We start from the raw sequence: 16,081 nt of genomic DNA, 5'->3' as shown, positions 1-16,081 counted from the left end.
TTCTAAAAATTAAGAAAAATTCAAGAAATGTTTATAGAGGGGCAGTCCAAGCTGTTAGCCTTTCCTTTCGAATCTGGAGCAAGCACTACTCTGTGAGGTTCCAATCAAGGTGCAGTCCCAGGGCTGGCTGCACCAGCATCCCACAGAAACTTGCAGAAAAGCAAAATCCCAGGCCCTGGGTCAGACAGACTGAGTCAGACTGGGAGTGTGGCCCAGGACTCTGTGTGCCAGAAAGCTCTGCAGGGTATGTTTATGCACACTGCGGTGTGAGAGGTGTGAGAGGTGTGAGAGGCGCCTCTGTAGTACCTCGAGGTGGGGGTTGGCTGGTGAGCAGACAGTCTGGCTCTGCAAACTGCCTTCAGACCTCTTTGCAGCCCTGACTTACCTTTGTTGTACAGGGTTCCATCGAAGTAGTAGCTCCCTGTGTAGAAACCTGTAGCGTGCTCAATGAGGTGCCTTGCCCATGTGTTCCCGGCTCCTGGGAAGCTTGATAAAGCCACAAATACCTTGGATTTGTTGGGCAGGAACCTCCTGTCTGTGCACCGTGTGTCTGAAAGTCCAGATGTCATTAGTTACTCACCTCCACGATGACCTACAGATCCACCACTGTGCTTCCTACACAAGAATGGATGAGCTGATTCCCATGCAATTGATAGGAAATCAGGTCCAAAAAGGTGAAGGGATTTCCCACCCATACGTTGGCTGCGCGGGTCTGTGCTTGGACAAAGAAAGCCCATGACAGGGCTTCCCGTAACCCATGCAGGGGCGGGCATCAGGTGTACCCTTGCCCCCACTCTGTCTGCACGGCCACAGATGAACCCTGGCTCAGGCATAGATAACCCCAGATTTCTCTGAGGGAAGTAGATGGGGGTTGTGCCCGCCACAGTGGATCAAGGCTGCACTTATTTCTGGTACGCATCAAGCCGCCACTGGCTTCAGGTATTTCAGACAAGAAACTCTGAGTCTCGTTTCCCTTTACCAGGGTGGCTGCAAGAAGCCCATGAGTCACCAGGAGAAAGTCCACCAGCCTTCCCTGCTGAGCTGGGGCACGTCAAGTGCTGGATAAAGCTGGGAACATTCCCATCCACCTGCTCATCCTGTACCAGCTCGGCCAGCCATGATGCTCATACCAAAGAGGACTGCAGGCCTGGAAGCCTTGGAGGCCCTGAGCCCCCACTTCCTCCTAGGCCTGGCCTCACCCTTGCCATTCTCTCCACCACTCACTGTGATGTGAGGGGCTTGACACTGATATCTCCTTTGCTTTAGGACTGCATACTCAGGCACACCTGGTATCTCTTAACCCTAGGAGCTTTCCCTGAACTGAGACCAAAAGCCATAGCCAGTGGTGGCTGTAGAGCTCACCTTGCACAGGAGTCTGGTAGACCATGCAGTAACCAGCTGTCCTCTGTGCCTCAGGAGCAGGACCACACAGTGCGCTGTCCACAGCATCCCGCAGGTTGAACTGGGGGGTTGGGTAGGCACAGTAGCACTCCGAGACCCGCAGGACGGCCAAGGGAAACTCCTGCCAGGGGAGGAGAGAGAGAAAAGCACCCAGGTGAAGGTGAAGGCCAGGCCTTCTACAGTTTAGGCCCTGAGCTGGACAGGATGAGGGGGTTGGTGGCTGCGTAGGGTCAATGGGGTTGCCCAAAGCCCTCCAGGCCAGGCCCCTGGTCCAAGCCCAGGGGAGGTAGAGCTCAACAAGACATCATTTTGCTCCCCAGGAGCTCAGTGTTGACCAAGGAGAAGCCCACAGTCATACACAGGTGAGCAGCACTTTGGCAGATGGGTGCATACGAACCTAAGCGCAGAGTATAGACCCGGGCCTTGAGACATCTAGGTGTTTGCCTGGAGGGAGAAGTCCCTGGGGAGGGCAGCGGCATGCCTGAGATGGCCCAGGGCAGCCCAGAGCTCACTGTGTCACATCAATAGTAACTGACCCCGAGCCCTGAGAGGGGATTGGAATTCCAGCTCCCTCCACGGGAAGAGACCATAAACCAACCCTTGTGCCTGAAGCCCCACGGCAGGGCAGGGACGGATTCCCATGCAGTCATCTTTCTAAAGATGGAAGAGGTCGGGGGGTGCGTGCCTGGTTTCCACCTAAGGTGCTCAGAGAGGGGAGGTGCATTGCTGAGAAGACCCAGCAAGCACTTGGCAGTCTCTTCTATAGGTTCTTGCTCCCCAGTGGGACAACTAGTGAAAGCTGGGTGCTGACTTCCTCAGGATGTGAATGTGTATTCCAGCTCACTGGGTAACTGGCCAAAGTGCTCAGCCTCCCTGAAATAATCTTTACATTTTCCTTATTGCTGGGGAATACCATTAACAAAAGGTAATTCAATCCATCTTATCAGTTATGGTAATGGCTAGAAGTGATGGTCAATACTGCCCAGGATTGAGCCTGGCACACAGTAGGTGCTTCATAGAAGAATGGGCTATCCTTGGCCTCCTCACTCTTTTGGGTACAAAACATAGCTCACTCGCAAATGTATCCACATACCTCTCACATATTTTTCTGAGCACCTACCATACACCAGGCACTAGGTAGGACATTTAGCTCTGTTACTGTATTTTGCAACCCAGGGATGCCAGGCCTCCTGGAGCACAGAGAGATGAGAGAATAGTCTTAGGGGGTATGCATGCAGGAGGCAGGAGGCAGCAGGTGGAGAAAGCCGCTCATTGCTAAGGGAAATGCTGCATAAATCTTTTTATTTTTTGCCCACAGCAAGAAATCTCATAAATAAATAAATAAAAGAAAATCAATAGCATTTTCTGTGTGCAGCGTGCTAAAGCTGAGGATCTCGGCACTCACATAAGACAGCAGACAGTGTCACAGCCAAGGCAGGGTGATGCAGGGCCTGGGGGAGTGTGGGGAGCATCCCAGGAGGGTGTGCAAGGAAAAGATGATGGATGCCCCCCACCAAGGGAGTGTAACCTGTAAGTGCAGTGAAGCCACTCCTCCATGCCTAGCAGTCCCCAGGAAAGTGTCCCCTAACCTCCCTCATTCTGTTCAAATTGAGCAGGCCACCACTCTTGGGCTGAGTGCACAGAGGCTGCCCAGCCCCAGAAGTATCTCTAAGCAGCCTCTGGGCTTGTGGTCTCCACCTCCCTGTGCAACAGTCAGCGAATTCTGTGGCCTGACCTCAAGGTAGATACTGCTGGTTTTTCAAAAAGCATGGCTTCCTGCTGATGTGAGAACGTGAAAAGCAAACCTGAGAATTACAAGCTGCGGCCTCTGCAGCTCCATCTTTCCTCTCTCACAGAGACCCTCTCCTTCCTTGGTCCACCGTAATACCTGCATCCTATGACGACAGACACAGGCATCCCAGCTCCGAGGGAGCACACAGGGGCTGGGCTGTGCCTCCCGTGCTCCTGTCCACACATGTGAGAGGTGTGGTTTTGTCCTCCAAATTCATCTGCTGAAGGCCTAACCCCAGTAATGCAGAATGTGACCTTCTTTGGAAATAGTCTTTGCATTTTCCTCATTGCTGGGACAACCTAAAACCTACAACTTAAAAGAGGAGAGGTTTATTTTGGTTCATGATCTCAGTGCATGATTTCCCCCTGGCAGAAACAGGATGTCAGAGCGGCAAAAGGTGAGAAGATGCGCAACCCATGGCAGCCGGAAAGCAGAGAGGAAGGGAGGAGCTGGAGACAAGAAAGACCCTTCTTCTGGGCCATGTCCCCGGTGATCCGCCTTCAACCAGCCTCACCAATCCATGTGAGTGCAGCACCCCGTGATCCAGTCATCTTCCACACCCATGAGTGTTTTGGGAGATATTTTAGATCTAAACTATAACCAACATCTTTATAGAGACTCTTGTCCTTGTGCAGAGGAGGTAAGGACACAGACAGCCCACAGACCTGGGGATAATCATGTGAGGACACTGTGAGAAGCCGACCATCTGCACGCCAAGGAGAGGGCTCAGGAAAAAACAGTCCTACAAACACCTTGACCTTGGACTTCCAGCCTCCAGAACTGTGACGAAGCAAATGTATGTCATTTAAGTCATCCAGCCTGTGGTAATTTGTTAGAGCAGCCTGGGATGCCTAAAACAAGGCTGTCTTGCTCTTCCTGATTGCTATAGCCAAGGTCCACTGCAGGACCTTTACACATGCTCTTCCATCCTCTGCCTGGAGAGTTCTCCCAGATATACTCCCTCCCTCCCTCACTTTTGCAACTCTCCCTCCCCCGCCACCCGTTTCCAAGTTGTGTTGCCCCTCCTACCTCCAGCAACACATCTATTCTTTCACTGCACTTTCTACTTTTGTGTAGTACCTTCATGAATGAAATGGCCATGCTAAGTCTGCTTTGATGAACAGGTATTAAGACAAGCAGGATTCCCATTACGCAGAGGTGCCTCCATCCCTTCCTCACCCAGAGCAACCGCTATTCTGATTTCCAGCACCACAGACTAGTTTTATTTTGGTTTATCACCCAGTATGTATTTTTATGCACCTGGCTTCCCTCCGTCAGACAAATATTTGCTAAATCCATTCATAGTGGTTCATGTAGTGGTAGATCACTGCCCGTCACTGGCGCATAGTATGTCATGTGCCAACGTGCTGGCATGTTGAATCACTCACTTGATGGACATCTGAACTGTTTCCATGTTCGGCTATTGTGAAGAGAGCGGCTTAAATATTCTTATACAAGACTTTTTTAGTGGACCAGCTTCTCACGGATAAATACCTACAATTCCTGCCTCATTTTTCTCCACTGCATTTATCACCACAGAGCATACGATATATTTCATTTGTCGGTTTATTTTCTGCCTCCACCCATGAAGACTTAAGTAGGGAAGGGATTTTCACACATTCTGTATGCCTTGCTGCAACCTCAGTACCCAAAACAGCACCCAACATGTGGTAGATGCTCAATAAATGTCTGATTGATGAATAAATGACTAGATGAATGCATACTTTCCGGATCTTAGCTCCCTCAGAAGCTGGACCAGCAAATTGGGTGTGATCCTTCTGCTGGTCACAGGGTCTATAGCATCGCTACACACGAGGGAGACAGAAAAAGCCCACAGCATCCAAGCAAGGCTTCCCCAACATCAGGATACCAGGTGTGGGGCTCTGCTGTCCTGGGGTTTCTGCTCAGAGGAAGGACAGCCACCCTGCATGCTAAGTCTGCTCAGGGCACGCTCGCTCCATTTCCCTCCCAGCAGTAACCGCGCTGTTGACGCAGCGCTCACAATCTTATATCCCAAGGCTGTGGAATGGGCTGCCCCCACCAGTGACCCGAACCTTTTTGCTTCCTTGAGTGGATTAAACTGTCAAGTTTCCGGGGTTTGCAGAGCAACGGGAGAGCTGCAGACAGTAATGTGGTTTTATTTACAACATAACCGCTTCAGCAACATCACTGGATTCTGAAAACACAGAACAATTTTCAGCCCCTTGGGGATTTCTAGGACATGATTTCCATAAAAATTAAATATTGATGAATCTTATCTCTCTGCCAACTTCCCAACTGCCCCCCGCCTCCACTCAAAGCTTCAGTGAGAGAAAAAGAATAAGTAGAGAGAAAGAAGAGAAAGGGGTCGGAGAAAAGCAGGCAAAAAAAGAAAGTGTGCATAGACGTGGGATTGTTTCTATCAAACAAAAGGGAGGTGCTCACATGGTGCTGGGTCAGCCTAAGTCTGGGACAGGATGGAGGTACTTGGGGCCTCCGCTAGGGTGTCCAGGATGGGAAGTCAGGTGGGGACTGCGGAGGGCTGAGGCCATATCTGATGCCAGACGAATGCTCAGCCTACGCTGGATCATGACACTTCAAGGGCAGGACTCTGTGGATCATGGGGTCCCACAGGCAGGGATTTGGCTTATGGCCAAGGGGTCAAGGAGTAGACAGGTCTTCATACACAGAGCAAGGGCCAAGGCTGACCCATTTGTACCTCCTCCCCTTCACCCCCATCCTTCCTTGAACAGTACTCTCAGGATCTCCAGTACTGCTCAGAATCAAGGAGACTGATTCAAAGGTCACAGAAAGGGAAACTGGGGCTAAAAGGAGGTGGCCAATAGCTGAAGATCTTCAGCCTAGCAAGTGAATGGGCTCAGAAACCAGCCTTCTGGACCCCTGGCCCAGAGCTTTACCTCACCACAACTCAGCTCCTCAGAGGCCACCCCACCTCTGTGCTGGGCTTCTAGTGAAATCTACATACAAGCCTCTCACCCTGGGCAGTCCTCCACACTCCAGAGGCAGACCTAGACACTCAAGGGACAAAAAGGAAAGATATTCACAAAGGTGGCTATGGGGGCAGGAGCCAAAGGGACAGACTTCTGCTTGCAGGGCAATGTCAGGTTGAAGCACAGCTCACCTACTGATACTGTAACTGGAAATCGGGGGTTGTAGGGTTGAGAGTGGCAGCTGGCGGGAAGACACAACAGCCCAAAGCTTTCCATCAGGAGCCTTTGGCTCTGACTTCCATTTCTGGACTCTAGAAAAGCCACTGGGTATCTCTGACCTGTGGTTTACCATTTGTAAAAGGGACATGGCTTAGTGATTAAGGGCTCTGAGATCTACAGATTGAGTTTAAATTTAGTAAGACTAATTTGATCCTTCCTCTCAAAAGAGGTGTTTAAGCATTAAAATACTCTCTAGGTGTCTTTCAGAGAGTAGCTACTCAGCAACTTGGATCGTCTGAGTTGGGTGAGACTAGATGCATGGAGCCAGAGGCTCAACCCTGTCACCCCCAGCATCTTCTCTTCTCCATATAAAGGACTAACTCACCAAACCCCCATCTGTTCATCTGTTGAGCTGCAAGGGACTGGCAGCTCTAGCACGCACATATGCACATACACATACTATCAGATGCTGGGATAACTGCCCCATGAGCAGGAGAAAAGGCCAGGCATGATAGTTTGGGGCAAAAATCAGTGTGACTCCAGATACCTTATGGGATGAACCATTTGGCTGGTGGCTTTCTGAGGACCTGGGTCTACAGGCAGCAGACGTGTCTTGCCCATTTGAAGACAACACCCTTCCATTAAAGCCAAAGACGCATCAGACAGAAGAGTGTATGAAATGCTGCGGGCTTCAGAACCCCCAAACAATCAGGATCTCAGGGAGCTCAGGTTTCCACTAGGCTGGAGAAGGACGAGCTCTATATCTTAGGCAGTTTTCAAAACAGACAGAAGAATGCGAAATTCAATGCTTATAAAACCAACTCCCTAAACATACACCTAGAATAAAGACCAGCTGTAAAATATCATCAGCTATTTTCTTTGATGTGGTAAAGTTATAGGTGAATTTTATTTTTATATTTAACAAACCTTTCAAATTTTCTAAAATAGATATGCATGATCTTTATAACCTTCTAAGAAAAATAAACCTGCAAAAAACAAAAACAAGCAAGTGTTCTTAGAAGCACACATAGGGTCTGATATTGTAGATTCTCTACTGACTTTTGAAAAATCCAAAGCAGCTCTTTTTTGTTGTTGTTGTTCCTTTGAGACAGGGTCTTCAGGCTGGCCTTGAACGCACTATGTAATCCAGGCGGGGTCCAAACTTGGGAAGAGCTTCCTACCTCAGCCTCCCAACTGCCGGGATTGCAAGTGTACGCCACCACACATGGCTTAGCAGCTCTTTTTAATCACTTATTAGGCACTCTATGGCAAAAGGAAAATTCTTCAGATTGAGGTAGTGGTTCACAAAATCCAAGCTCTCACAGATCACACCCTGGCTAAAGCCATGAAGCTGGGTGGCCCACAGAGACCAAGAATCTACCTGGGCCAGACCATGTCTACTGGGATCCAAGTGGATTTAGCGAGAACAGGCACCCATGGAGAACAAATGGGTTCCACATTAATGCAGGCCTTTGCAGTTCACAGTTGGCCAGGTTAGTGTCACCATTAAATGGCCAAGGGGGAAAAATCTTAGGACAAATGTCAGTGGAAAAATGCAAGGTGCTTAATATTCTACTTGCAGAATTTAAACATCCAAAAGAGGTTAAAAGATGGCAAAAAAAAAAAGGTACCATTTCCCTATCTTCTTTTCCCACTATACTTGTATCAGTAGAGCCACTAGCAGCTGCTGAGAGAATAAAGATGTGCTCCCAAGACATAACAGCCAGTGGAAGGGACTTTTAGGTACTCATTAGGTTAGAGTCCAGCCTGGGTTAGAGTCCACACCCCAGCACCAACTGTAAAAGCTGACTCTCACAAATCCTCTCTCTACCTGCATACAAGTATCAGCCTTCGAAATTAATTATCCCAGATCAGAGTTGATAACAGTGCAAATATCCATGCTCCCCTCTGTTCATTCATACTGCGCACGTAAACCAAGCAGGTGATAGGATCTTGAAAGCCACTGAGGAGGAGCAGGTTTCCTTTCCTCTCCAACGACACTGCTGGAAATTAGACAAGACTGTTCTGTGGGGCCTTGACAGCATATTATGTTGGTCAAGTCCTTCTTGCTGGCAGAGAATTGAATCATTAAGATGCTGATATCCCCCCCAAATCTTCTCACCTCTCCTCTAACCTCCCCAATTCAACAACTTGCAGAGCTCCCTAAATCCCCTTTCACTAACTGGCAAAAAGATTATCTGGGGTCACAAATAAGCCTCAGAGGATAGCTCAAAAGTAGGGGTGAGGCCAGAAGAGCATCCTCTCTTTTCTTGCTTCCCAGCTGTACCTCTTTTATCCCCTAGCAGCCCTACTGTCCAGTCAGTCCCAATTTAGTCCCTGGCCTCCCACCCTCAGGCTTAGTTCTGCCCTGCTAAACAGTCTCCTTGGAGCCTATTCCTTCATCAAAGTCTTTGGAAATATTTTCAATGGCTGTATTATAGCTCTGTCTATGGGCCTGGCATAACGGAGCCATTCCCACCTCATAGGACATCTGAGCGGCTTTTTAGCCAAATGAGGATAAGATAAAGCTGCTGCTGGGATAATGGAAAGATCACCAGCCTTTCCAGAGAGAATGCACCTGGACTTTAGTAGAACAGGAAAACACAGCTAGATGCCCCATGTGCATCTTTTCTACCACCTTCAGCATTCAGCAGAGAAAAGGAGAAACGATACCCTGCTGAGGCCAAGATCAGGGGAACTTCTGCTGACTTCTCATGCCCAGATTTCAAAGCTTGGAGGCAAGAGTGAACAGGTGGGGAGGTGAGCTAGCCTGGACATTGCTGACCGTATATCCAAGCAGGCTTTCTAGTGCTGCAGGTCTCAATCGGGGCGATTTTGCCCTCTTGGGGACCTTGGTCAATGTCTGGAGTTTGAATGGTCACAGATGAGGGGAGAGTTGTTCTTGGCATTTCATGGGTAAAGGCTAAGGACACTGCTAAATATCCTATAACACAAAGACAGATCCTAAAATAGAATTCTCTAACCCACAAAATCAGCTGTTATAAGATTGAAAGATGTGGCTTTAGGATGACATTATTTCCACCAAGAATCCAGGGCAGAGGGTAGAAGGGCTGACCACCGTGAAGGCTTGAGTCCAAGTTACCAACACCCACGAGTTGAGGCAAGGGAAAAGACAGCCAGCCTGGGAACCTGGCAGGATAGACAGTGGTTTTACCTGGATGCATGACACCAGGCACTATTCTTTTGCTCCCTGGGCCCCTAACTCCAGAGCCAGGTCCTAGATTGACTTCTGAGGCAGACAAGGCATCTCTGAGGGTGACCCTGAGGAATGCCACCTCTCAGAGGGATCCACAGAGAGAATTCCTCTTTCCCACATCCTCTCAAGTGAATTCCTCTTCTGTAGCATCTCTTAGATCTCCATCCTTCACTAGCTCCACCACTCACCCTGCTCCAGAACATCCCTCCTACAGCTGTAAAGCATCCTGCTAGACATGCCTGTGCCTCTCTAGCACACTGTCTGCTGCTACCTGCTTCTCACCGGGGAGGAAAAAGGTCTGAACTTTAAGGCAGAAATACAAGGCCCTCTGCAGTGTGTCCGCACCCCACCTTTCACGTCACCTCATGCAATGCTCGCTCTACTCAGGCCACACTGGCTGCTCTCCCTCCACCTTGGTCCTGCCCTCACTTGTCCCTCTTAAAATGCACTCCTCACTTTTCTATCCACCCACTAACACTGCCCCCAGTGCTCCTAAAAGTTGTAATTCCTTTCCCTTCTAAGTCTCCTTCCAAATTTTTCCACCCTGTTTAGGCACCGGCTTTACTCTGCCATGTGTGAGTCACCCGAGTTCCTGTCTCAGTCCCTTCTTAGCCACAAACTCTACACTCTGCGTGGGGCTGAGTTTCACCCAGCACTGGGATCTGCTGGCACCCAGCACATGAGTTTACCCATTGTAGATATCAGCAGATGTGTTTTGCCAAATTCCTCTGAATACGCTTTGCTGAGACCCGCTTTCAGCTTCAAAGCTGGAAATGGTGACTGTTCCTACAGCTGCAAAATCCTGCAGCTACAAACAATAGCACCGGAGGAAGCACACACCCTCCAGCCCCATCCGACAATACAGACTGGTCAGGGTAAGGGACGGGTCATCAGCACGGATTCCAACGCGTTGTGCCTGGAGACCCAGGCATTTCTGAGAACCCAGGGCGCCCCTTCCATGTGCGTCCGACCTGAGCAATTCCCCGCTGCATACACCAGGGCTGAGCAGGTAACTTGTCCTTGAAATGTATCAGAAGGGAGTTGGACAAGGTGCTAAGGTGCAAAATGGCTTAAGATACCCAGAGCCTGCGGGTATCTCTTGGCACATACTTCACTGTGAAATTGCAGCAATCTGGATTTGTGCCAGTAAATATGAAGAAAGGCTGAAAATAGAAGTGGAAGAGTTTTAAATCTTTAAATTCTTGTCCATAACCACAAGGCAGAACTCTCAGGATGCTAATGCACTGCCTAAGGGGAAGCACCCCCAGAATACGGGGCATCTTCCCAAGAAGTTGCTTTGAACTGCCTTCCCTCAAAGAAGGACGACGGGGGTGGCTGATGCTCCCTCACGCATTGCTGGAAGGGGTAGAAAATTAGTACAACCTTTGCCAAGGGCGAACTGGCAAAGTTGACTGAAATGACAATGACACATGCTCTTTAACTCAGCATCTCCTCTAAGAGCTGCTTTTCAACAAATCCACTTAGTGACCCAGTGACAGTCACGGCAGCATTGTCTGTAAAAGCAAAAGACTAGACACAACCTACATGCTTAACAGTGGGGGACTGGTTAAATAAATTATAGGACATCTGTGTAATGGGAAAAAAGAAAAAGAAACCACCTTCTGCACTGATACAGAACAACTGAAGGTGGACTGTCCGGCAGAATGGGTTCAGTGCAGAATAGCACAAGGCTTGTTGCCGTCTGTGGGGTTTGTAACAAAACAGAAGACGTAATTGCTTAACTATCCAGTCTCTGAAAGTGGACAGGAGAAGCCAGGACACACTGTGCCGCTGCCAAGGGTGGGAACTGGGTAGGAGAAACTTGGGCATCTTGGTACTGGGTTCCACGTGAACACAGTGCCCACTCAAAACGGATCTGAAGCTCTCGGGGCACACAGCCACCACAGCTGCCCATTCCCTTTCCTCTTGTTTCTTCTCATGTCCTCTGTCACTTACTCCCATCACACAGAGAAGTTGTGGCGTGGCTGATCGCCCCTCCCACATTGCTGGAAGGAGCGATGGTGCAGGAGCCAGGACTGCAATGCTGGTTACCTGGAGCCTGATGGTAAATGCTGTCACCCCTGAAAGTCTGCACTGCCTCCTGTAGCAAACAGGCATCTGAACAGTTCCTCTTGCAGACAGCTGGGAGGATTAAAGCAGAAGCCCCATGGGAAAGCCACGGTGGGACTGTCTGAGGTTGCTGACCCAGGGAGGCCTGCTTCAGCCTGCTCTGGGCTGGCAGAGCTCCTCTGATTCCAGCAGGGAGGTCTCTCTGGAGAACTGCTGAGAGCTGCAGGTGGGAGGCATGCCTGAGGGGTGGCTTGTTCCCTTGTGGACATAAGCAGGTGCTAGCAGCTGAGCAGGTATCTGCACTGCCTCCCCCACTCCCACATTTCTGTTCCCATGAGCATGAAAGGCAAAGAAATCCCCAAAACTAGACATCTACAAATCAATAAGCTGCCTTCTGGGCTGGCTACACTGTGTCCTGTGAACCCTGACACCCAAAAGTATCCTTGCAAGTGGCTCTGGAAATGCTGGTGATAGAGTAGAGCCACTTCAAAGGCTTGGGCAGGAGGCATGCACCTGTGAAAGGCTTTGTTCTCCACCCTTGAGGGGAAACTTTCTGGGGGGAGGGAGACATCCTGGGAGAGCTGAGGAACAGGGAGACAGGGAGAGGGCAGCCTCCAGGGTGGGTGGGGAGAGCGGCAGGAGATATACTTGTTTAGAGATACACTTGTCACATCTGCCTCTTGGAAGAGGACCCGCTGCACCCTGCAAGCTACCTAGCAGGTTGTGGAGCTAGCTGAGGTCAAGTTCTAGCTCTACCACTCTGTGACCTCAGGCAGATTACTTAATCTCCCTCCCTCTTATCTCCTCAAATGCAAAACATAGATTATCACAGTACCTATCTCATAGGGTTATTAGGAGAAGTGAATGAGTCAACACAGGCAAGTGCTTGGAATAGTACCTGGCCTGGAATAAACCATCAGTAAATGTCAGCTTCTGTGATCCTCGCTGTCACTGTCATCGTCATCATCATATTCATAATCACCAGCAAGGCCTTCCACTCTCCTTGGATCTGGTCTGTTACGCTGTCAGATGCTGTGCAGTGCTCCATTAAGGCTGGTGAACCCCAGCACATCTGCAGCAGTCCTGAGCCCCAGCCTAATATTACCTAGGGCCATTTGTAAAGCCTTAGCCAGGACCCAGCTGGAGACAGCTGGACCCTAGCCCAAGACCTCAGCGATCTCTGGACACAGCCTGCTGGGTCTCACCAGCCTCGATTCACACTCTTCTGGCTCTTCCTCCTGTGCGCCCCATCTGTCCTTGACAAACTCCGCGTGAGAACAGATATTGGACAGTCGCTTTTGGTGCCCGGCCTAGCCCTTGCAGAGTTACTCTACTCCTGAACCAAAGGAGCAGGTGTGCCCATGGCCCCTGCAGTCAGATTCACAGCCCAACGCTGTCAGCACAAACAACAGAAAATCCATCAGCTGTCCCCAAGTCCCAAGCCAGCATCTTCTTGCATCCAAACCAAGTCAATTTAACATCTGACACTTGTTCCAAGAGCTTACATCCAGAAAGGCACATTCCTTTCAGCTTTACAACTTTCACCGACAATTCCCTACTCAGCCTCCCATGCCTGACAGTGGCTACGAGCTAACCGCCAGTACTCCCGTGACATCAGGTGCACGGCCTGCTTCTCTCCCACACTTCGCTCCTCAGCTCCTACCCAGGCTGCCAGCGTGGATGTGCACAGCCCAGGATGGGTACCTTCCCTTCTCTGGAAGCCACCTCACACGCTGGATCATTAAAAGGTTGAGAAATCATGATGGGTCTTACTTTCTGGGAACAAAATCCTGAGCACATCTCCACGGTCATGTTGGCCTGGATCAGGGAGGTGGGGAAGGCGTGTGTGACATTCTCTGGCAGTCGGAAGCACCCGCGGTAGGTGGCCATCCGCCCTGTGGGGAAGGAAATGGGTTTCTGATGAGACATGGTATTCATGGTTGTTGGTGCCGGTTACAAGGAAACATGCTGGCTTTGGATCCTGAGACAGGTGCAAATATACCCAGAGAGCAGATCTTCAATCAGAGAGGAAAAACTGTGTCTGGTGGGCATGCAGGTAAGCCAGGTTTCTGAGAGAGAGGCATTGGGACCTTGCTCAGCCAGAGTCACTGATAAGGGACCACTTGGTTCAAATGGCTGAGCTCAGGTTTTGCTTCTCCTGTCACCCCTGAAAGTCTGCTTTTGCTTTTGCTGTCACCCCTGAAAGTCCTGTCAGTTCTCTGCAGGTGGTATCTGCTTGTCTTTCCTTTCTCTTTCCCTTCCTTCCTCCAACAGATTTGCAGTGTACATTTACTAGGTGCCAGATTCTACAGTGGGTGACTTGTGGACAACTCTGTGTCCTCTGATGACATGCACTACAAGAAAAGCAACTTGAACCTCTGAAATCCTGCCCGTTGCCTTTGTCACAGTTGCAGACCACTTGCTTCTTGGCAAGGCGGGCCTCCCACTGCTCTTGAACTCCCACCCGAATTCTAGGAATACTCCTCAAACCCATGGCACAAAGAAAGCTTCCTGCCAACTTGCTCTCCAGACCTTCTGGTGGAAAAGCCCAGCTCTCTCGCTGGCTCCCTTGGTGCTGAACAAACCTTCTGGAATGTTCTGGCACCAACTGCTCAGATAGCTTCCAGACTCACCAGAGTTTCTCTAGATGATGTGCTGATGCTTATCTCACACTCCTTTTCACAGAAGGTCTTCCAGAGCGCAGCATGTTCCCCACTTTTTGCCTGCCCCTCCTGCTCAGCAGCAAAAACCCTTTCACCAGCCTCAGCCATGCAGCAGGGAGGGGGCTCTTTGCATGCCATATTTCCAAAGCAACACCAAACTCCGACTCTGAAAGCCCATCCAGATCAACCATAGGACCAGTGGTCTCAAATACAGGGCACAGCCCTTGCAAGGCAGACACAGGAAAGCTGCTTGGTACAGAGAAAATAGCTGCAGTTGGTACCCTCAGGGTGTGGGTTTGGGTCCAGCCACTGCCTATGACCAGCTTGCAACTCTGGTGTGTCATGGACTTGAGGACTCCACTTCCTTACCTCCACACTGCCAAGGGCCAAGCTCTGAGGAGCACTGGGCACTCACAGGCCATCTCTTGACTGACTGCCCCAGACTGTGGCATGCAGGCTGAGGGTGATGGTAAGCACCCAGCTCACAAGACTCTCTGTGGGCCTGTGGTACAGCTGGACCCAAAGACCCAACATCTTGATGGGTGGGGTACTCAGCCAACCACTGGGTTGGATGGTAGTGAGGTGAGAAACAGACTGGAGCAGATGGTCAGAGGACAGTAGGTAGGACAGGACTGACACAGACAGGGTAGACTGACCAGCATTCTAGTAAGTCCAGGCCACAGGGAGGGGCAGCAAGGACCCATAAGGGCTCCAGAATGTTGTTCCTGGGGGAAGAGTGCCCTGGTTATCCTGCATTCTCTGGAGCGAGCTGACCTTGACACACAAGGGGTGCCCAATAAATGCTGAACAAGGAAGGCAGGGGAGGGCACTGCATGGGCTGCAACAGGGGAGTCACATGTGATGAGGTCACATGGGCTGCCTTTAGGTGACACTGATATGTCATCTCATGTAGCCTGTTCTATGGCCTTCACCCTCACTCCCAGGATAAGAGCCTGAGGGCCACCCAGGGCAGAACTACACTGCTGAGGGGAAGGCATTAATGAGCTGTCTAGACCAACCCAATTTCAACCCTGAAGCCTGCTTACAGGTCTTGTTCCTTGTGAATGCCTCTTGCTAGTCAGAAGCTACAATTCACAGTCAGTGGTCACCCGGTTACCTTTGACAGAGATTCCATCAGCCAAGTCCCTTCACAAGGGAGCAGGAAAGCAAAGGTCAGCCATACAAGACTCCACAGCCTATTCTAAAGAGCAACACTGACCACATTTTCAGCATTAGCCATGACCAGCAGGTCTAGTGGACTCAAAGTCTGCTGCTGGCCTCAATAACTAAGCCATCTGTCCCTTAGCCAATGGACAATGGCGGCAAAACAGCTGTCTCTGAGAGTCGGTGTCTGAGCGGACAGGGAGGCTGGTGGGCAGCCCAGAATTTACATACAGGCCTGATTCTGCTTGGGGTCAGAAATGAGGGGACAGGCTAATGTTTGAACCCAAAGAAATGAAAGATCAAAGGAACTTGCATGGAGCGGTGTAGTCCTCAGGAGGCCTACATGACTGTCCAGGATAAACCTTGTGCCAGGTTAGAGCTTTGTGCTGAGCAGGTGTCAGTGAGCACCTGCTGAGTTAATGGCCTCCTGAGCCAAACGATTAAGCTAGAGTATACTGTCAGGGTCTCCACTGTACGCTCATTGCCTCATCTGAACCTACTGACTGAATACAAGAAGCACCAGAATACCTCAGATGTCCAGGCCAAACTGCTCTGTGTACACTCTGACCCCATACAGTGGCCAGGGCTGGCACAGGGCTGGGCTTCTGCACTGTTTGGAAAACTT

At 50.2% G+C, this 16,081-nt stretch overlaps 1 protein-coding gene across 2 annotated transcripts in view; it reads right to left on the bottom strand.

The window, feature by feature from the left end:
* Positions 1-16,081, bottom strand: part of Wscd1 (WSC domain containing 1) — a 41,948-nt gene that overhangs the window by 6,872 nt on the left and 18,995 nt on the right. For both annotated transcript variants that reach the window (XM_005399657.2, XM_005399659.2), the window contains exons 5-7: positions 13,403-13,524; positions 1,363-1,522; positions 386-550 (exon numbers count right to left, since the gene is read on the bottom strand). In XM_005399657.2, the coding sequence (XP_005399714.1) occupies positions 386-550; positions 1,363-1,522; positions 13,403-13,524 (447 nt within the window). The remainder of the gene's footprint in view (positions 1-385; positions 551-1,362; positions 1,523-13,402; positions 13,525-16,081) is intronic.

This window comes from Chinchilla lanigera, unplaced genomic scaffold (genome assembly GCF_000276665.1).
Source record: "Chinchilla lanigera isolate Chin_1 unplaced genomic scaffold, ChiLan1.0 scaffold00066, whole genome shotgun sequence".
Classification (NCBI taxonomy): Eukaryota; Metazoa; Chordata; class Mammalia; order Rodentia; family Chinchillidae; genus Chinchilla; species Chinchilla lanigera.
This window is presented reverse-complemented; position numbering and strand designations above follow the sequence as displayed.